Source organism: Anolis sagrei, chromosome 3 (genome assembly GCF_037176765.1).
Source record: "Anolis sagrei isolate rAnoSag1 chromosome 3, rAnoSag1.mat, whole genome shotgun sequence".
Lineage (NCBI taxonomy): Eukaryota > Metazoa > Chordata > Lepidosauria > Squamata > Dactyloidae > Anolis > Anolis sagrei.
The window spans coordinates 22,337,526-22,360,704 of NC_090023.1; the positions used below are offsets into that span (position 1 = coordinate 22,337,526).

General features: G+C 41.9%; 1 protein-coding gene across 1 annotated transcript in view; it reads left to right on the forward strand.

Moving 5' to 3' along the window:
• Positions 1–1,098: 1,098 nt before the first annotated feature.
• ARHGAP42 (Rho GTPase activating protein 42) overlaps positions 1,099–23,179 on the forward strand; it is a 201,625-nt gene continuing 179,544 nt past the window's right edge. Inside the window, exon 1 of the mRNA XM_060771073.2 lies at positions 1,099–1,683. Coding sequence (XP_060627056.2) covers positions 1,530–1,683 — 154 coding nt within the window. The 5' untranslated portion in view covers positions 1,099–1,529. The remainder of the gene's footprint in view (positions 1,684–23,179) is intronic.

A 23,179-nucleotide genomic window follows, 5' to 3' on the forward strand; every position in this document is an offset into this window, starting at 1 on the left:
TGGGAGTTGAAGTCCAAAACACCTGGAGGGTCGGCGTTTGCCCATATCTGCTAAAGACCTTGTAGCTTTATACACAGCAGCCTTCACACTGGTGCTTTCTCACACAAGGGTTCTCTCATACCAGGCCTTCTCATACCAGGTTTTCCTCATATTGAAACTTCTCTCACACTGAGGCATTTTTACTCTTCTCAGAAAATGAAGGCGCCTGAGGCTGTTAGGAATGGTGGGAGCTGAAGTCCAAATAACTCAGAAGGCCAGAGTTTGCCCATACCTGCTAAAGACCTTGTAGATTTACACACAGCAGTCTTCATGCCGGTGCTTTCTCGCACAAGGCTTCTCTAATAGGAGGTCTTCCTCATACTGAGACCTTTCTCACACTGAGACATTTTTACTCTTCTCAGAAAGGGGGCCTGAAACTGTTAGGAATGGTGGGAGTTGAAGTCCACAACACCTGCAGGGCCGGAGTTTGCCCATACTTGCTAAAGACCTTGTAATTTTACACGCTGCAGCCTTCACACTGGTGTTATCTCACACAAGGCTTCTCTCATACCAGATCTTCCTCATACTGAAACCTTTCAAACACTGAGGCATTTTCACTCTTCTCAGAAAAGGAAGGGGCCTGAGGCTGTTAGGAATGGTGGGGGGTGAAGTCCAAAACACCTAAAGGGCCGAAATTTGCCCATACCTGCTAAAGACTTTGTAGCTTTACACACAGCAGCCTCCACACTGGTGCTTTCTCACACAAGGCTTCCCTCATATCAGGTCTTCCTCATACTGAAACCTTTTTCACACTGAGGCATTCCTAACAGTCTCAGGCCCCTTCCTTTTCTGAGAAGAGTAAAAATGCCTCCTTGTGAGAAAGGTTTCAATATGAGGAAGACTTGGTATAAGAAGGTCTGATATGAGGGAAGCCTTGTTAGGAATGGTGGGAGTTGAAGTCCAAAACACCTGGAAGGAGGGTCCAACTTTGCCCGTGCCTGTCCTACAGCAGAGATGCACCTAGGAGGAAGAAGAAGAGGAGGGAGGGTCTAGTTTGGGGCCAGTGGGTGGCCCCTTTTAAAGCCTGGAGGGGGCGTGGCAAGAGGGGGGAGAGAGAGACTGGCTCGGGGGCAAAACCTGGGAAGCAAGCGAGCGCAGGGAGTGAAGGAGTGAGGGAGTGAGTGCGCTTTCTCTCCTTTTCCCTTCTTTTCCTCCTCCTCCTCCTTCTCTCTGCCTCTTGACCCGAGCCTGGGAGGGAGGAGAGGCTTCAGCTGAGATCCCCCCCCCTTTTTTTTTTTTCTTCCCCTCCTCCCGGGCCAGTGAGGAGAAACTCCAAGGGACAGCCCCAGCCGGAAGCAAGCTCCGCCGATGCGCTCTCGGCGCCACCATGTAACCAGCTGACAACTTTCTCGGCTTGGGTTTGGAGAGGCGGAAGGAAGGAAGGAAAGGAAGACTTCGCCTGGACGCGAGTGCCGCGAGTGCGGCTCGGGATCGGTGGGCTTGGCCTCCTCCTCGTTGGCTTGAGTGGGCTTCCTTCCTCCTGGGCCGCGATGGGGCTGCCCACGCTGGAGTTCAGCGATTCCTACCTGGATAGCCCCGACTTCAGGGAGAGGCTGAAATGTCACGAGGTGGAGCTGGAGAGGACCAACAAGTTCATTAAGGAGCTCATTAAGGACGGCAGCCTGCTCATCGGGGCGCTCCGGAGTGAGTAGGGGAGTCAGGCTGGGTTGGGCTTGGGCCGGGGAGGGGAGAGGGAGAGGCTGCTCTTTTGTTTGAATGGACCCGGTGGAAGGGCTCCCCTGCTGGAAGCAGACAAAGTTCTTCCTTCCCTAACAAACATTCCTTTGCTTTGCCTTGTTCTGGGACGGGAATCCACTCCAGGCGCATGGGAAGCAGTTGGGAAAGTACTTGTGTGTGTGTACTGCATAGACAGGGCAGTTAATGTGGTGCTCAACTGGCAAAACAAAGGTGCATCCACACTGTAAACTGAATGCACTTTCACAACGCTTGATATCACTTAAGCTACTAATACTCCCATGAAACCCCAACTCAAAGTAAACATTCCATTCCTTTCGCTTGTTCTGGGGCAGGAATTCAGACACATGCTCTGGGTATGTACCATAAAGATCTAGGTTCTTGTGGATTTTTTCGGGCTATATGGCCATGTTCTAGAGGCATTTCTCCTGACGTTTCGCCTGTATCTATGGCAAGCATCCTCAGAGGTGAGGATCTGAGCTCACCTCTGAGGATGCTTGCCATAGATACAGGCGAAACGTCAGGAGAAATGCCTCTAGAACATGGCCATATAACCCGAAAAAACCCACAAGAACCTAGTGATTCCAGCCATGAAAGCCTTCTACAATACCATAAAGATCATTTCTGTGTATGGGTGCATGTATAGAATCATAGAATCAAAGAGTTGGAAGAGACCTCATGGGCCATCCAGTCCAACCCCCTGCCAAGAAGCAGGAATATTGCATCCAAACCACCCCTGACAGATGGCCATCCAGCCTCTGTTTAAAAGCTTCCAAAGAAGGAGCCTCCACCACACTCCGGGGCAGAGAGTTCCACTGCTGAACGGCTCTCACAGTCAGGAAGTTCTTCCTCGTGTTCAGATGGAATCTCCTCTCTTGTAGTTTGAAGCCATTGTTCCGCGTCCTAGTCTCCAGGGAAGCAGAAAACAAGCTTGCTCCCTCCTCCCTGTGGCTTCCTTTCACATATTTATACATGGCTATCATATCTCCTCTCAGCCTTCTCTTCTTCAGGCTAAACATGCCCAGCTCCTTAAGCCGCTCCTCATAGGGCTTGTTCTCCAGACCTTGATAATTTTAGTCGCCCTCCTCTGGACACATTCCAGTTTGTCAATATCTCTCTTGAGTTGTGGTGCCCAGAATTGGACACAATATTCCAGGTGTGGTCTAACCAAAGTGGAGTAGAGGGGTAGCATTACTTCCCTAGATCTAGACACTATGCTCCTATTGATGCAGGCCAAAATCCCATTGGCTTTTTTTTTGCTGTCACTTAAACGTAGGCAGAATTTATTTATTTTTGCCACCACACTGTAGTTTGCCACCACTTGAATTGCCAAGGCTCAAGGCTATGAAATCCAGGGCACTTATACCCAATATGCCCAAATTTTAGTACTTGTGGTGTTGTGGGGTATTGATTTTGTCGTTTGGGAGTTGTAGTTGCTGGGATTTATAGTTGACCTACAATCAAAGAGCATTCTGAATGCCACCAATGATCGAATTGAACCAAACCTGGCACACAGAACTCCCATGACCAACAGAAAATACAGGAAGGCTTTGGTGGACACTGATCTTGAGTTTTGGAGTTGGAGTTCACCTACATCCAGAGAGCACTGTGAACACAAACAATGATGCATCTGGACCAAGTTTGGCACAAATACTCAATATGTCCAAATGTGAACACTGGTGGAGTTTGAGGAAAACAGACCTTGACATTTGGGAGTTGTAAAAGGTAAAGGTAAAGGTTGTCCCCTGACATTAAGTCCAGTCATGTCTGACTCTGGGGTGTGGTGCTCATCTCCATTTCTAAGACGAAGAACCGGCGTTGTCCGTAGACACCTCCAAGGTCATGTGGCCAGCATGACTGCATGGAGCGCCATTACCTTCCCGCCGGAGTGGTACCTATTGATCTACTCACATTTGCATGCTTTTGAACTGCTAGGTTGGCAGAAGCTAGGGCTGACAACAGAAGGTCACGCCACTCCCCGGAATCGATCCTGTGACCTTTCGGTCAACAAGCTCAGCGCTTTAACCCACTGCGCCACCGGGGGTTCCCAATTGTTATACATGTATTTAAATGTAGCTGGTGAAGTGGTTGGAATTTCTGGGAGTTGTACTGGTGGAGTTGGGAGGGATTGATTTTGTCATTTGGGAGTTGTAGTTGCTGGGATTTATAGTTCACCTACAATCAAATTGCATTCTGGACCCCACACTGAATTGGGCCAAACTTCCCACACTGAACCTGCATGACTAACAGAAATTACTGTGTTTTCTGATGGTCTTGGCGACCCCTCTGATACCCCCTCATGACCCCCCAGGGTCAGGACCCCCAGGGGTCCCAACCCCCAGGTTGTAAAACACTGCTGTAGAGTGAATGCACTTTCACAAGACTTGTTGTCACTTAAACTACTAATACTCCCATTAAACCCCAACTCAAACTAAACATTCAATTCCTTTCCCTTGTTCTGAAACAGAAATTCGGACATATGTTCTGGGTATGCAGCAGAAAGATCATTTGTGTGTATGGGTACATGTACACACTGGAATGAAATGCAATTTGAAACAACTTGAACTGCCATGGCTCAAGGCTATGAAATCCTAGGCTTTGCAGTTGGGAGTTCAGGTGCATGCTTTGGTAGATAACACAAAAAATATTGGTTTGTGTGTCTCTACACTGTAGAATTAATGCACTTTCACATCACTCGTACTGCTCTGGCTCAGTACTGTAGAATCCTGGCATTTGTAGTTTGGAATTCAGGGACATGCTCCTAAGGAAAAGGTTTCCCCTTGGCATTAAGTCTAGTCATGTGGTGCTTATCTCCATTTCTAAGCCGAAGAGCTGGAGTTGTCCATAGACACTTCCAAGGTCATGTGGCCAGCATGACTGCATGGAGTGCTGTTACCTTCCCACCGAAGCGGTAACTATTGATCTACTCACATTTGCATGTTTTCGAACTGCTAGGTAGGCAGAAACTGAAATAAACAGTGAGAGCTCACCCTGCTTTGAACCACTGACCTTTCAGTAAGCAAGTTTAGCGGCTCAGTGGTTTAACCTGCTACACCACCAGGGGCTCCAACATGCTCCTAGTAGGCAGGATAAATAGTATTTGTAATTGTGTGGCTGCATCTGCCCTGTGGAATGAATGCACTTTCATATTGCTTTGACAATATATCACGTATACCACCAGTGCACCCATTAAGACTAGCTTCAGTTTTCAGTATGGGAGGAAGGCATGCTGGAGAATGAATGCAGTTTGACACCGCTTTTACTGCCATGGCCGAATGCTAAGGAATCCTGGGGATGTGTAGTTTGGTGAAGCAACCTGCATTCTTTGAAACAGAAAGTTAAACACCTTCTAAAACTACAACTTGCATTTATTTTATTGTTTCAGAAGCAAATTGAGGATACAGTTAAAATGTATTTAAAACACACACAAACTTGGCATTATACTAAATGTCCTTTGACCAGTAGCTGGCTACTTGGAGTGCCTCTGGTGTTGCTGTGAGAAGGTCCCCCATTATGCATGTGGTAGGACTCAGACTGCATTGTAGTAGGTGGTTTGTGGCTTTCTCTCCTCCACACGCGCATGTTGTGGACTCCACTTTGTGGCCCCATTTCTTAAGGCTGGCTCTGCATCTCATGGTGCCAGAGCACAGTCTATTCAGCTCATTCCAAGTCACCCAGTCTTCTGTGTGCCCTGGGGGGGTCTCTCATTTGGTAACAGCCATGAATTTGTTTTTATCCTGCCACTTTTGGACTCTCGCTTGCTGAGGTGTTCCTGCGAGTATCTCTGTAGATCTTAGAAAACTATTTCTTGATTTAAGGAATTGGCATGCTGGCTGATATCTGAATAGCGGATGGGCCGAAGAGGTCACTGCCTTGGTGCTTTCATTATTGGCTGCTACTTCCTGGCAGATGTCAAATGGTGCAATACCGTATAATTTTTCCAGTTGTGTTGGGCATAGACATCCTGTGATAATGCAGCATGTCTCATTAAGAGCCACATCCACTGTTTTAACATGGTGAGATGTATTCCACACTGGGCATGCATACTCACCAGCAGAGTAGCAAAGTGCTGAGGCAGAGGTCTTCACTGTGACTGTTTGTGATCCCTAGGTTGTGCCAGTCAGCTTTTATATGATATTATTTCTAGCGCCCAGTTTTTGCTTGATATTCAAGCAGTGCTCCTTATAAGTCAGAGCATGATCCAGAATGACTCCCAAATATTTTGGTGGGCTGCAATGCTCCAGTGGGATTCCTTCGCAGGTCATCCTCAGAGCTCGATATGCTTGTCTGTTCTTAAGATGAAAAGCACACTTCTGCATTTTAGATGGATTGGGAATCAGCTTGGTTTCCCTGTAATAGGCAGTAAGAGCACCTAAAACTTTGGAGAGCTTCTGTACAACCATTTCAAAGCTCCCTATGTGAGCGGTGATGGCACGATCATCAGTGTAGATGAAACTGTCCTTACTGCCATGATTCAAGGCTTTGAAATCCTGGGGTTTGCAGTTGGGAGTTCAGGCACATGCTATGGCTAGACAGCATACATAATATTGGTTTGTGTGGCTCTACACTGTAGAATTAATGCACTTTCACATCACTTGAACTTCCTAAGCTCAGTGCTGTGGAATCCTGGGATTTGTAGTTTAAATTCAGGGACATGCTCCTAGTCGGTATTTGTATGGAATTCTTATACTGCCAATTTTGTATTCTCAGTCTCAAGGTACTACAAGATCGCTTTACATACTGATATTCCAGACTGACAGCTATTGTTATTACTATTATCATTATCCTGCCCTTTTCTTGGGACAGACTCAAAGTGGCTTACAAAAATCAAAATGGATAGAAAAGTTCCTCTGTGGTTTATCTTCCTTCCCTGCATTACATACATGGTGCTCAGTGGTAAGGCATATCAAAAGACAGAAAAAATAGGAGCTTACAGTCACAAATAATAACATTATAGTTGGGTACCGTATTTGATTGGGTCAGAAGTAGAGTGTGCTGTGTAGTTTATAGGTCGTGTTCCTTAAGATACCTAGGTTTGGCTTGCAGATGTCATTCCTTTCTCAAAGCAAGAGGATTAATGCTGAATTATAGCTATGGCAAGGGCAAAATGGGACCTTTGCCCTCCAAGAAAGATTTATGGCCTCCAGTGAATCTAACATGGTAGATGGCAAGGCCCTGAAAATCTAGAACTCGTTTACTTAATGTTCACCTTCCCTTGTTAATTTTGCCTACCTTTTTTCTTTGCTAACGAAAGTCAATTTCTAAATGGTCAAATGTGATGCTAGAAATTTGGGAAATAAAGGAATTTTTCACTGGGGTCAGAACATTTATTTGAGAAGGCAAGATATTAATTTTGTCAGAAAAGCAGCTGCAGAATAAAGACTTCCTAGATGTGGAAGGTGTATGAGTTCACCTGTGACTGGCCACTTCTAGGTGTCATATGAAGGATTTATATGAAGTGTCCATAATGCAAATATGTAACAAACTCATGTTTGTTTAGGGATGTGGCCAACAGCTAAATCTGTTTGCGAGAAAGACTCTACTATGTGCATAGGTTAGAGCACACCTATTTGATGATGGCAGTTATAGTGCATGTCATACATACTAATCTATAAGTCTAACTCACGTATAAGTCAAGGGCAGGTTTCTGAGGCCAAAGCTGTGGATTTTGTTATGAAACATGGATAAGTTGAGAGTCATTCTGTAGACAGTGGAAAGCACCAGTGATGATTTGGAGACAGCCACCTTGGCCACAGTGCCATTTTCCCAGATATTCAAAAAGTTCAGAAGTGGCACCATAGGGCAAATAATCATAGAATCAAAGAGTTGGAAGAGACCTCATGGGCCATCCAGTCCAACCCCCTGCCAAGAAGCAGGAATATTGCATTCAAATCACCCCTGACAGATGGTCATCCAGCCTCTGTTTAAAAGCTTCCAAAGAAGGAGCCTCCACCACACTCCGGGGCAGAGAGTTCCACTGCTGAACGGCTCTCACAGTTAGGAAGCTCTTCCACATGTTCAGATGGAACATGAGGAATAATAGAGATAATAATAGAGAGGGTTGCTTATTTTAGGTTCTTATGGGGAGGACTAACCACTTCCCTTTTACTATTCCACTCAGAAAAGGAGGTGATTTCTTTTTTGATTTTGACTTTTAAGATAGTCACATTTACTCTTGGATAAGTTGACCTTTGTTATTTGTATTGAGGTTTTGACTAAACTTTCTAGACACACGAGTAAATAAGGTACTTAAGAAAAAGTTGAGTTACCCTCTAAAAGCCTGTCTCTTTCTGGAATCTTGTAACTATCATTTTCTGTTATGGTCTTAACTTGGCATGTGGAAAACACGTGGACTGTTGAGTTTTTTTTTCTCCTGACGATGACTATCATAGGAAGCTATTGAAGTACAGATGTCCGTACTGTTGTGTGGTATGGTCATTTTCAACTGGCAGAAACAGTTATTCATGGACCTACAACCTTGTCTATTTAAAATGGAGAAGCTCTAGTCCAGTGGTTCTCAGCCTTCCTACTGCCTCAACCGCTTAATACTGTTCCTGGTGTTTTAGTGACCCCCAACCATAAAATTATTTTTGTTGCTACTTCCTAACTGCAATTTTGCTACTGTTATGAACCGTAATGTAAATATCTGATATGCAAGATGTATTTTCATTCACTGGATCAAATGTGGCACAAATACCCCGCAAGCCTAAATACAAATACTGGTGGGGTTGGGGGGGGGATTGATTTCCTCATTTGGGAGTTGTGGTTGCTGGGATTTATAGTTAACCTACAATAAAAGAGCATTCTGAATGCCACCAACAATGGAATTGAACCAAATTTGGTACACAGAACTCCTATGACCGAGAGAAAATGCTGGAAGGGTTTGGTAGGCATTGACCTTAAGTTTTGGAGTTGTAGTTCACCTACCTTCAGAGAGCACAATGGATCAAACAATGATGGATCTAGACCAAACTTGGCACAAATACCCAAATATGGACACAGATGGAGTTTGGGGGGAAATAGATCTTGACATTTGGGAGTTGTAGGTCCTAGGATTTATAGTTAACCTACAATTGAAGAGCACTCCGAATCCAGCCCACAATGGATCTGCACCAAAATTGGCACACTACCTACATGGCCAACATTGAATACTGGTGGGGTTGGGGGGGGGGCTGTTTTTGAATTCTGGGAGTTGTAGTTCACTAGCACGAAAAAGGAAGAGGAGGAAAGGCAGAGAAATTTTCAGCCTTCTCTGCTATAGAGGTTCCTAAAGTCTATCAGAAATACGCATTTTCTGATGGTCTTTAGCAACCCCTCCGAAACCCTCCACACGACCCCCGGGTTGAGAAACACTGCTTGAGACTATTTGTGCCTGCAAAGGATGTAAACTTGCCACAGACTTACAGGCCCTCACGAAAACAGATGTAATTTAATATATTTTATTTAAAGTCAGTGTTTTCTATAGAGATTTGAGATAAGCATTTATGGATTAGTTGACTGGGGAAGAGTGGTCCAAGTTCTCATGTGGTGGTCATTTTGGACAGAAAGCAAGGTTCAGCTTAGAGCCATTGTCTGGTTTGCCACCATTATATAGTATGCAGACAGCAAAAATGGTATAATGCTTAAATTTTGAGAGTTGATATTAAGATTTAACAATTGTGTTTGGCAGTGGAATACCAGTGAACTGATAGAAAACAGACTCAGAAGACTTAGCTTGCTTGCTATGTGGATATGTGATACTGTGGCTGAAATCCTGCTTGTGCCATGTATCTGTATAAATTCCCTCACACATGTGGTTAGATTTTCTTGGCTGTTGTGCAGTAAACATATTCAATTCATGGTGGCAAAACCAGATATGGTACCACAACTGCAACTATTTCAGATGAACCTAAACTTTATTGTCAATGCCACTTAGAACAGAGTCATTGAATTGGATGGTTTTACTTACTTACTGGTCATTCAACAGTTATGTTAATAGGTCTACTCTTTGTTGTTCTTTCATTTCTGACTTACGGCAACTCCATCATAGGGTTGTATCAACAAGATTTGTTTAGGGGGTCTTGCCTTTACCTTTCTCTGAGGTTACCCAAAGTCACTCAGTAGGTATCAATAGCTGAGTGGGGATTTGAAACTTGAAGTGGTGTCATTAGTTTTTACAGTTTTAATTCCCAAAACAGTTTTAATTCCCAAAATTGGTTCTAATGGGCACAAAATCCTTCTGTTATCTGCCTGTCTTTGGAGATATACAGGCTTCATTTGGATAAAAATCTCACAGTCTACATTCTGGTGCTTTTTCTCTTTCCCTTCTTCAGAAGAGGCGTTTTCCTGAGAACCAATGCAAGGAAAGTAAAGGTGGATTTCCCCATTTATGGTCTTCCACGAGTGATTTTCAGTTTCTTCTAGACAGATGATGGTGTATTAGAATAAAAATAAAATAAAATATATATTTAACAACCTATTCCATGTATTTTGGTCTTGACATGCTGACAGCTGTCCCAAAATATTCTCCAGTTAGAAACATTGCTGCATGCCATTGAATGTCATGTTCTTCTGAGAAAGTTGGTGAGAACTAAGATGTGATAATGATCATTCTTCAAACTGATTTTTTTTTGTAAAGGAGGTGATTAATGGTAGCAAACACTCCAAAGACCTGTGATTGGGTAGTGTAGTTGTGTCCTATACAGTCGCCCTTCACATTCATGGGTTTTACATTTGTGGATTTGATTATTCACAGAGTTGATTATAATGTGCTTTCTGGGAATCTATAGATCCTCTGTAACTCAACAGACAACTTCTGCCTGAAAGTGACCATAAAGTCACGTTAGAGGATTAGAGATTCCTGGATAGATATTCTCTGTGGTTAAAAAAAAGGGTTTTTTTATTTTGCAGTTTTCACTTTTGTAGAAGTTCTGTGTCCCTCACCTCAGAGAATATGAGTGCTGACTATAATTATTGTTAGAAATAAGTGATACCCAACCAAAATCTCCAACCTCACCATCATATTCAGAGCCTCAAGCAGTGGTTCCCAACCTTTAGGCATCCAGGTGTTTTGAACTTCAGCTCCCACAGTTCCTAACATCTGGTAAACTGGCTGGGATTTCTGGGAGTTGAAGTCCAAAACACCTGGAGGCTCAAAGGTTGGGAACCACTGTATGTGTGTATATCAAGATGGTTGTGGCATGTCACAAAGGGAAACAAAGTGTCTGTTCCTTTTCCTACAGCTGAGATCCAACATTTTACAAAGTGAGGATTTGAATATGTTGTTGTCAACTGTTTTCAGTTTGACCTTATGTAACTCTCTGAATGAGAAGCCTCCAAGACGCCCCATCATCAACAGCTCTACTGAGTCTTGTAAGTTCAAGGCTATGGTTATGGAGTCTACCCCCTGGAATAGACTCCATAACCTTAGCAAGCATACTTACCTTGTTTAGTTAGACATGTCTTTTCATACTACCATAAAATCATAGAATCATAGAGTTGGAAGAGATCACAAGGGCCATCCAGTCCAACTCCCTGCCATGCAGGAACATACAATCAAAGCACCCTGATAGATGGCCATCCAGTTCAGTGATTGCATTATGAATACGCATTATGTGTCAGTGTAGATAGTGTCCAGGAGGCCTCCAGTTCCTCTTATCATCATCAGCCCTGCTCAGGCCTTGCAGACTCAGGACCATGGTCTCTTTGATTGGGTCAATCTCTGAAATATAGTTGTCATCTGGTCCTCTATTGCCTTCAACTTTACCAAGCACTATTGTCTTTTCTAGTAAGCCATGTCTTGTCACCTTCAATTTAGTCATCATGGCAGTTTGGATAGTTTAGGCATGATTTGCTTTAAGATCAATTTCTTTGTCTTTTAGCAGTCCTCAGTGTCAGCCAAATTCTTCTCCACCACCATGATTGGACTCTCTTCCTATTCACTACTTTTTCTATCCAGTTTGCACAACCATATGTAGAAAAGAGTCTATCCATTAAAATTTATGGAACAGATTGGGAAACAGGGAGGCTCTGGTTCAAACCCAATCTTTTAAACATGTTTTGGAATTTTGGAAATCCCATGGGCTTATGCTTCTCCCCCTTCCTTCCTTTCCCATAATAACTCCCATCACCTCCTATCTCTTTTCAGTGCTGAGTATGGTGTAGCTGACTTCTGCTCTAAATAAAGTGGAGGATTCCACTTTATTTAAACTTTAGTTCATATCTGGATATTACGCACTTGTTACTGTTAAAAATACTCTGAAATGTAAGCTCCAAAGAAGTGCATATTTCTCACGGTTCTTTGGAATTTGTTTACTTGGACAGCTGTTTGCATAAGGGAAGTTTCACTGGGTTTCTTTTGTTTCTCATCCAGGCCTGAGAAATTCCATCAAATTAAGTGGAAACCACCTTGTAGAGACAAGAAACTTTTTTGGCCACATTCTCAGATTCTGGGCTGTGGGCAGAATCCTTTCAAGTGAGGTTTGCATGGGGCATATTATTAGTACGCTACCCAACTGTACTTTAAAGGGAATTAAAAGCAGCTTTTTGTTCTACACAAGGGGCTCTTGTGCAAAAGGCAGGAATGCAATCTTGAAATTCCTTAAAGCCAATTTGCAATCTAAGGTCCAGTTCAAACACTCCCTGAACCGATGAGAGGCATGCTCCCTTCCTTTCCCCCTCCAGCAAAGATAATGTGATGTGAATGTGAGTTTCCCCTTGCACAGTTATTTTCCTTCCAGTTTTTTTTAAGCAAACGTGCCATTTGTTTAATGGAAACATTCTGAAACATCAAGGCTATAGGTCATGCTTCCTTAACCCAGTACTGTTATGATAATTTGTGCAAGTCTCATCACATCTGGAGAATTGTAGCCGAAAACATCTGGAGAGTTCCAGATTGGTGAAGGCTTCTCCAGTGTGTCCATTTTAGTGAAACTGTCTTGTTTATCTTAATCTGTACGACAGGGCAAATGGTCTCTGGATCAGTGTTTGTCTGAGAATATGATGTTTTAAAGGAAGTAATTCAAAACAAGACATTTTAAAGTAAATAAGTAAATGTCTTGGGGGACGTATGGTTCAGAAATCCAGGTGACAGCAGGGCATATTTGTGTGCAATGAGACAGTTCCTTGTATTTTCCCCGACTTTAGTAACAAGCTTCAAGCAAAAAGCCTTTTCCAGAGCTAAGCCACAATCTGGGTAAACTGTTCCTAGTTGCTGGCTCTCTTTTCCTTTGGCAAATATTTGATCGAATGTCTGTTATGCTATTTAGATGGAGTAATTTAAGGAAGACCTGCTATTCTGGAGCTTGAAAAATCTTCGGGCATTTGAGGTCAGGGGTGTATTTACTCAAAAACTAACATTAATATAGTTGCAATGAAATGTCACATTTGGTGAATTTCTTTATATGACTGAAGTATCAGAGAGCTGTGAAGAAATTCTTTCCAATCTTCTCAGACTTTACTTTAGTCTGCATTTGGCGTGCTGATGTTGTTTTCATCATGGATGGCCCTTGAGGCCTTTTCCAACTCTGTACTTCTATGATACTATGTATTTGTATGACGGAATTATAGCTGTTGGGATCTATCTAAGGTTAAGTTGTGGCCATGTAATTCTGGTTTAGACACACACTGTTGAAAGTCAATTTTGGAAAGGAAGCAAATAATGAAGCACAATGGATTTCTGAAATATAACATCAACCCTATACCGGATAACATCTGTACTGGATGAAATCTTAGGATGAAATCTTAGGACAAATTTGACCAAATGCGGCAAGTACCACATATCCACGGGGGATGTGTTCCTTGACTTCAGATGCATATGTGAAACCACTGTTAATAATGAACCTTATTGAAATGAAAGATGTCCAACCCAAGGATATCATAGAGGCATACTGGAGTATCTAGAAAATGCCTAGAGAGGATTTATGTTATTGGACATAGATAATACACTGGCCACACAATATCTACATGGATACACTGGCCACACAATATCTACTTTCCATAATCTCTGTGTCCTTTAATTGTATCTAGATAAATAGGTGTTGATGATTCATGACTGTTATGTTCCAAAGATAGCTTACTCAAAGGTTATTTTTTATTCATTCAGTTTATACCTTGTCTTTTTCCCACCAACAGACTGAAGGTGGCTTACAAAATTAATATTTATGTTGTCACCTTCACATCTAGCCCTCAGTGACTCCAATTACTCCACATATTCATGTATAAATCAACCTCATGTATAGGTTGAGGGCAGGGTTGAGGGCCAAAGTTATGGACTTTGATATGACTTGTGGCTAAGTCGAGGGTGTTTGTCATGTTATGTCAATTCCTGGTTAAACAAACAAGGATTTTCCAAGCAACAGAAGAGTCAAAGTCCTGATATTTTAACAAAGGCAGACCTAAATGCTAGAGTCCTTGTAGGGTTAGTGTACATACACACACAAGCCAATGAGAGCGAGAAAAAGCCCAAGTGCTGAGTCCAAGTTGCTCTGGCCACACCGAAAGAGTTTCAGAGTTCAGTCAGGAACAAACCGTAATCAGAATTCCAGTCCAAGGTCAACAAAGCCAGCAGTCCGAAAACAGCAGTCAGAAGTCCAATACAGCAGTCCAGGATACAGTCCAGAATCAACAAATCTACAGTTCAGATTTACACTACAAAGCATAGATGTTGTCTTCTTCAACAAGGTTGAAACCCTGAGAGGTTTTTATTGTATGTTCTTAGGTGTTGCCTATTTAGAGACAGTTTCCGGAAGCTTTTAAACAGAGGCTGGATGGCCATCTGTTGGGGGTGCTTTGAATGCAATTTTCCTGCTTGTTGGCAGGGGGTTGGACTGGATGGCCCATGAGGTTTCTTCCAACTCTATGATTCTATGATTCTTTGCTAATTGGGCAGACCTACAGGGCCATAGCATGCTAGCATCTGTAAATCTAAAAGGGACAATGCATTTGACCCTTCATCAGCCTGCCCTGATGCATTCACTTCTGCTAACTCCATAACTCTGTGCTGTCTGGGCTTGTCCCTTTGTAAGCCGCCCTGAGTCCCTTTGGGGAGATGGAGGTGGGGCATAAAAATAAAGTATTATATTATTATCATCTGCTGGAAAATGGTGTCTACTGCTGTAGGCTTCTCTTCTGCAATAATGAAGCTAGGCTGGGAGGGCTGCTGGGAGCTTCAGGTCTTCAACTCCCCACTGGCCCCTCCAGCATCCCCTTGTCCTCATTCTCAGGGCTGACCACAACAGTCATTCTGTGGAGAATGGAAAATACCAACAGCACCTCAGGGGACTAACAGACCCTACCCTCTCCTAACATTTTTCTGTCTGTGCAGTCAAAAGAGCTTTTCCCTTTTCAAAAATAAAAGTTAAGGTATAGTCCATTGCTTATCTTGACTTATGGGTATGTCAAACCAAGTTTTGGTGTCAGTTTTTTGATTAACATTCCTAGACTTATACATGAGTATAAGTGCAAAACATTGTGATTGCAAACGATGGGTTCAGCATTTGCAATATCTAGCAAGGTTCTCCCTGGTGGAATTCCCTCCTCACAATAATCAGGTATTCTCCCCAGTTGGGTGTCTTGCCCTGGGAGGCTGCTTCCCCAGTCTTATTTTCTACAGTCCTGGGAGGAAAGTTCTGGCAGACACTCCATTATGGGAAATTTAACAGAATCTGGAATTTCCAAGAGCCTGTCACTGTTGATGTAGGGTGGGGGTGGAGATGGAGCAGGCAGATACTAATGGAATTAGTAGTGAAATACTTGCCATTTGGCAGCATCCACAAGTTGGCTTCTATTTCCAACCTGCCTTTATTATGAATTGGAAATCAGTTTATACTGATCCTATGTTGGATGTAAATCCCAAAGAGCCACTTAAGTATTATCAATTTTCATTTAGAAATTTAAACTACTGATATTTATAAATGAATCTTTGCAGGGTGTACTTTTTAAAAAAATACTTGAACAAATTGAGTTAAATGCAACTTTTCCCTGGGCAAGTTTGTAGAGGAATTGCACCCCACTTATTTTCAATATTTGACTTTTCTTGGAAGAAATAAGATAAATAGTGAATGTTGTTCTCATTAGACTAGAAAAAAAATAACCTTTACTGAGTCTGTATAAATTCTCTTGTGGTTTTAAGGGGCTGGGAACTGTTTTGTCAACCTTGCCACTTCCTGTTACAATTAATTCAAAATGATTTTCTGCTTTGTCTGTTCTCCCTATTCTGAAGGTTTATTTGCATCAACTGTACCAAGGACAAAAATGTTATTTTTCTTCTGATTTGAAGGGGCTTTTCTTTTTAGCATTTTCTTTTCCTTTGTGGAAGAACAGCATGCTGAGAGGCTAGTAGAATAAGCACTTTGAGGAGTTAAATATTCAGACTTATGAAACAGAATGGTCCTTTGTTTTCCACAGCAACCTGGGGACGATTCATTATTTCTTATCCATCTGGTGGGTCAGAAGCAGATGAGACTATTTATTTGGTTTGATTGATATAAACACACATATAGAGATATCACTTTTCTGGAACTTGTATTAATACAGCAAATACCCATGTCTACCTTGTATCTTACGCAAATCTATTCAGAACCCAAAAACAAATGCAATTCATGCATTTGCTGTAAGCCAGCGGGGAACTTGAAGACAGTGTGACAGTCCTACTCCCATGCATGTGTATTATGACATAAAGTACATTTCTTAAATTTAAATACTGATGTCAATACAATATCATTATATATATTGTATTGGGGATATATATATATATATATATATATATATATATATATATATATGAGCCCCCGGTGGTGCAATGGGTTTAAACCCTTGTGCCAGCAGAACTGAAGACCAACAGGCTGGAATTTCGAATCCGGGGAGAGCACAGATGAGCTTCTTCTGTCAACTCCAACTCCCCATTCGGGGACATTAGAGAAGCCTCCCACAAGGATAGTAAAACATCAAAACATCTGTGTGTCCCTGGGCAACATCCTTGCAGATGGCCAATTCTCTCACACCAGAAGCAACTTGCAGTTTCTGAAGTTTCGCCTGACATGAAAAAAATATTGTGTGCTTCCTTCTCATACTGATGGCTTGAATAAGCTTTGTTAGCATAACTGTGTTATGCTACCATAATTTATTGCTTTCAAGAAAAACTAATTCTGCCTGTGATCCATAGTTGTTCTTACCACCCATTCCATGGCTCCCAAATTACCCCAGTACCCCTGATATTTGTAAATTAAAAAGTAGAACCTGAGTCACAAAATCTTTCAACACTGACGCTGCAAAACAGCATGGTAGACACCAGACAGTCTGCATTGCCTGAGGGCCTTTGCCTGTATTCACAGTTGGGTGTCTAACCGAAATGATTTTATGGTTGTAACTCAATATATGGCCCTGAACAACTTTCCTCAATCAGAAAAAAGGCCTACCTAGTCCACCATTCTTTTCACACAGTGGTCAGCTGGTTGGGTATGATAAGCCTGCCCAAAGGGCATGAATGTTTGCCAAGAGAGGCATAGCCTCTGACTTCTGCACCTTGGCAACTGAGATATATATATACACATGTTTGCCAAGAGTGTTTTGCCAAGAGGGGCATAGCCTCTGACTTCTGCACCTTGGCAACTGAGATACACTCTCTCACACACACACACACATATACATACATATGTGTGTGTGTATATTTATTTACAGTATTTATATTCTCACCCCACAGGGGACTCAGGGCGGATTACAATGTACACATACATGGCAAACATTCAATGCCATAGACACACTACACATATAGACAGATAGTCAGAGGCTATTTAACATTCCAATTTTCTGGCCACTAGGGGAGCTGTCGCTTCACCATCCATCTGTGACACTGATGAAGTACTTTCCGCAATCCCCCTATGGTTTCGCTGTAGATTTTTTTTATGGCCTTGTAAATTTGTTAAAATTAGCCTCCCCACACATAAGTGGTACCTGAATTTCCTACTTGACAGATGCAACTGTCTTTCGGGTTACAAAGGTCGACAACAAGCTACACAAATTGGCTGGAAGCTCACTCCGAACTGGGCTGGCTTCGAACTCATGACCTTTCAGTCAGTAGTGATCTTAATGCAGCTGACACCCAGCCAGCTGCGCCACAGTCCTGGTGCAGCTGGCTGGCTGTGTGAACATTAGGAAGAACTTCCTGACTGTGAGAGCCATTCAGTAATGGAACTCTCTGCCCTGGAATGTGGTGGAGGCTCCTTCTTTAGAAGCTTTCAAACAGAGGCTGGATGGCCATCTGTCGGGGGTGCTTTGAATGCAATTTTCCTGCTTCTTGGCAGGGGATTGGACTGGATGGCCCATGAGGTCTCTTCCAACTCTATGATTCTATGATTCTGTAATTTTAACTATGTAATGTGAGAAAGTACTTCCTTTTATTGGTCTTGACTCTTCCATTATCTATTTTGAGTGAATGACCCCTATTAAAAATCACAAGAAGAAGTATCTATATGCTTTATGATTTTACAGTGTACCAGTCTTCACTTTTTTTCTAAGTGAAAGAACTCAAAGTTTTTAACTTTTATGGGAGGTAATCCAGTCCCTTATTTGCTGCTCATTTGGGCTCTTTTTTATGTGAGTGAGCAGAACATTATACAGCATTCCAGGTGTCATCACACCATGGATTTGTATAAGGTCACTATACTATTGGCATCTTTAATTTTTTTTTGTTTGACCAGTATATATTTTGTCTTGAAACAACAACAACAACAACAACAACAACAACAACACACACACATTTAATTAAATTTAAGCAGTAATTAGAAAATGAAAGGTGGGTGGTCCTCAGGGACTCAGTATTGACTACTAATCTTCAAGAACCAGTATGATATAGCATTTTGAGCTTTGGACTAAGATTCTAGGAGGCCAGGGTTCAAATCTCCACTCAGTCATGGTAACCCACTAAGTAATCTTGAGCAAGTCATTTTCTTAGAAGAAGGCAGTGGCAATCCTTCTCTGAATAAATCCTTCCAAGAAAACAATAGAATAGCCCGTAGTCAAAGTTAGCTCAAAGGATCATACCAATGGAAAAGTTATCTTCAGTAGACTTGAGACTGTAATGCTGTGCCTGCGAACCTAAGAAGATTATGTGATTTTAGTATTTATACTAGGATGTTTTAATGCTTTTTAATGCTATTTATTTATTTATCATATCAGAAATGAACTGAGGGTACAGTTGTAATGTATTTTAAAAGCACAAGTTTTAAGACTTGGCATTTTATTAAATTTCCTTTGACGTTTATTAAATGTCCTTTGGCCAGTAGCTGGTCACCTGGAGGCAGGCATGTAGTCGGGGGGGGGGGGGGGGGTTGGGGGGCTTCAGGGCCCCCCCCCCCCCAAATTCTCATGGTGGTCCGTGAGAAGGCCTTACTGGTACATTATTTAAACTGTTATGTTTATTCATATCATGATCTGATCACCATACTCAATATATCCCATATGCATGGGGGTATTGGGGTAACGATACAAAAGGTTTGCTAGGGTAGACCCTCTTTCACTCAGCCCCCCCCCCCCGAACCAAACTCAGCCCCCACCCCCACCCCCCAAAACAAAATCCTGGCTTGCAACTTTTGGACTCTCGTTTATGTCTCATGTTTAATGGTTTTAATTATTTTAATTTATAGTTATACGTTAGTGTTGAGTTGTTATGTTCTTTTTTCTGGGTTGTTGTAGGTTTTTCCGGGCTATATGGCCATGTTCTGGAGGCAGTTTTTCTCCTGACGTTTCGCCTGCATCTATGGCAAGCATCCTCAGAGGTAGTGATTTTGCAGTGCCTCACTACCTCTGAGGATGCTTGCCATAGATGCAGGCGAAACATCAGGAGAAAAATTGCCTCCAGAACATGGCCATATAGCCCGGAAAAACCTACAACAACCCAGTGATTCCGGCCATGAAAGCCTTCGACAGTTCTTTTTTCTGTCTACATGTATGTTAGCATTGAATTTTTGCCATTAGTATGTTGTAAATTACCTTGCGTCTCCCCCTGGGGTGAGAAAGGCGGTATATAAATATTGTGAATAAATAAATAAGAACCTCAATGGAACCTCTAAGCCAGGGTTCCTCAAACTAAGGCCCGGGGGTCATTTACCCGGCCCTCACTCAGGGTCAACCAAAGTCTGAAACAACTTGAAAGCACACAACAACAACAACAACAACAACAACAATCCTATCTCATCAGCCAAAAGCAGGCCCGCACTTCCCATTGAAATACTAATAAGTTAATATTTGTTAAAATTGTTCTTCATTTTAATTTTTGTATTGGTTTAAAGTGTCTTTTGCACTACAAATAAGATATGTGCAGTGTGCATAGGAATTCATTTATGTCTTTTTAAAAATAAAAATCCACCCTGCCCCCGCCAACACTTCGAGGGACTGTGACCTGACCCTCTGTTTAAAAGGTTTGAGGACCCCTGCTCTAAGCAGACATGTACAGGAAGACTTGATTTGAGTAATACATTTACTGTTTCAGTTCAAATTTAATGTGCTTCAAGGGCTCGGAGGATCTTAAATATATAGCATTTATTTCATTTTTTTTAAAAAAATCATTGAATCTGGATCTTAAATGTGCTATTGCTTTTTAATTTACTGTGGAACTTCCACCATTGAAAAAAATCTGAAATATTTCAGCCATTGGTATTTTTTCCTAGGAAGTTGGTTCTTTCATGTGGCAATTTACAGTTTTCCCTGATGTCTGCTTGCTTTTTTACTTTGCAGCAAAAGAATAGATGGGTCAAAATAAAAGTTGAAAATGTTCCATTTGCTCATGAAGGTGCTCTCCTGCTTGTTGTGTTTCCTGTTTACATGGCTTGGACCGTTTGTGGTAGTTAATGTAAAAGTTTCCCTGTCGACCTTGTTATCTTAAAGCTTCGTAAACCTCTGATTTTAAGATGAGATTAAACGTTTCATCTTCATTTCTGTTTGTGTGACTCTTTCTGAAATAATGCTGAAACTTTATAACCACATTTCTAACTATATAAGATTAAGAAAAATCATTGTAAACTCCAGCAGTGGACAAGTTCAATTTGCTTTAACCTCATTGCTGTAAATGAGATAGAACACTGATAAAATTTTATTAGGAATCTTTCATCATAATAATCTATATAGCCATTTCAGATATAGGTCTATATCTCAGAGAGTAAGATGCCTTGGCATACTTTGTACCTATGATTCTTATATCACTTTACTTGTCGTGTCAGAAGTGACTTGAGAACTGCAAGTCGCTTCTGGTGTGAGAGAATTGGCTGTCTGCAAGGATGCCAGGATGTTTTGATGTGTTACCATCCTTGTGGGAGGCTTCTGTCATGTCCCTGCTTGAGGAGCTGGAGCTGACAGAGGGAGCTCATCCACACTCCCACTGGATTCGAACTTGCAACTTGTCGGTCTTCAGTCCTGCTGGCACAGGGGTTTAACGCACTGTGCCACTTGGGGCTCCTCTTATATCACTTAGTGTAGCAGACCCAGAAGTGGGAAATGTTACTTCCAAAGCTTCCTTCCTAGCATGTTCAATGACTGTTTTGGTTGTGATTTTTAGGAGGGATGATGAGAAAAGTAACTTTTTGAGTTCTGAGGAGGCAGCCTCAGTGGAGGAGTGTAATAAAGAGAAAGCAAGAGATCTGGTGCCACTAGTACTGTAATGTGCATCTTTAAGCCACTGCTGCAATCCTGGCCCAATCTGCTCTTCCATGGTTATATATGAGTGAGAAAGGAAGCCATTACATGACCATTGTCTACAGAAATTGTGATGCTTTTTTTACAGCAGTGATACTATATGGCTTCTCCCTTATTGTCTTCCTACAAGGCTTCTTCCCTTACAATTGACTTCTATTTATTTTCCTCCTTCCTTCTTCCCATTCTGTGGTCTGAGACTGCTGTTCTGGAAAAGGAAATCTCCCCATATTGGCAACTAGAGACCTGAATGCCATAGTCACCCATTGAGGAATACAGTTTGGTCCCTCAGTTTCTAACCCGGGACAAGTGGCTTCCAAGGGATTAATGGTTTTGGGCATGGGTCTTTCTGGCAGTCCTTGAGAGAGAGATTGTTTCATGCTGTCTAGTTCATTTCTCAGCATGATCATGTTGCTACATGAAGACCTTCTATTAATTCTAGATGAGTGATCCCAGTTTGCTACAGACATCAGTCACAGAACATCTTTCTAGCTGTCTTGCTATGACATATTTTTTAAATAGAAGGGCAGAATTTCCTTTCTACCCTCTGGACCTGGATAATGTCACTGCCTACCTAACTATCTGGCAGGATTACTTTATCAGTATAGAGCCGGGGAGAACTCAGATTGAGTGTACTTCCTCAAGAAATAACAACCATTCTTCTTCATGATAAAAGCACTGTAGAAGCTACTTTTGTGGCTTGTGATAATCTTGCCTGCTCCTTTTGTTTGCATTTTTAATTGAAAAAAAAAGCAAGATATTATATTCTACCTCATAGCAAAAATAGATACATTTGAAATACAGTAGAGTCTCACTTATCCAGCATAAACGGGCCGGCAGAAAGTTGGAAAAGTGAGAATGTTGGATAATAAGGGGGAATTAAGGAATACCCTATTAATTATCAAATTGTGTTATGATTTTACAAATTAAGCACCAAAAAATCATGTTTTACACCAAATTGACAGAAAAAGCAGTTCAATGCATGGTAATCCATGGAGACTAGGACGCGGAACAATGGCTTCAAACTACAAGAGAGGAGATTCCATCTGAACATGAGGAAGAACTTCCTGACTGTGAGAGCCGTTCAGCAGTGGAACTCTCTGCCCCGGAGTGTGGTGGAGGCTCCTTCTTTGGAAGCTTTTAAACAGAGGCTGGATGGCCATCTGTCAGGGGTGATTTGAATGCAATATTCCTGCTTCTTGGCAGGGGATTGGACTGGATGGCCCAAAGGGGTCTCTTCCAACTCTTTGATTCTATGATTCTAGTGATTACTGTATTTACGAATTGAGCACCAAAACATCACAATGTATAGAAACAGCTGTGGATCCGGGTGGGAGGCAGACTGCATTAGAGAATACAGAACGTTGGATGAGCAAAGGTTGGATACTGTACACTGAAAATTAATAAGCTACAACCATTTCTCTATAAATCTATTCATGTTGGGATTGTGTTGACCTCTTCAGATTTTTTTGGTTTTATAAACAAAGCTGTTTTTCTTTAAATAAAACACATATTGAGATTCTGAGAAGCTCAGTTGATTTTCAGCATTGCACAGTGTCTTTGCCCTAATAACCCTGTTTGTGGGTCTGAGGATATTAAGAAAAGGGTTTTGATCCAAATATTTAATGCCAAAATATTAAGGAGAAGGCTTTTACATAAATTTAATGAGTAAAAACAGCAACCTATCAAGGAAAGGGGTTTTAAGAGGGTGCTGTATTGATTACATTTTTTAATGTTTTTAACTTTGTTTCATTTTTAATTGTGTACTTTGTTATTTTGATAT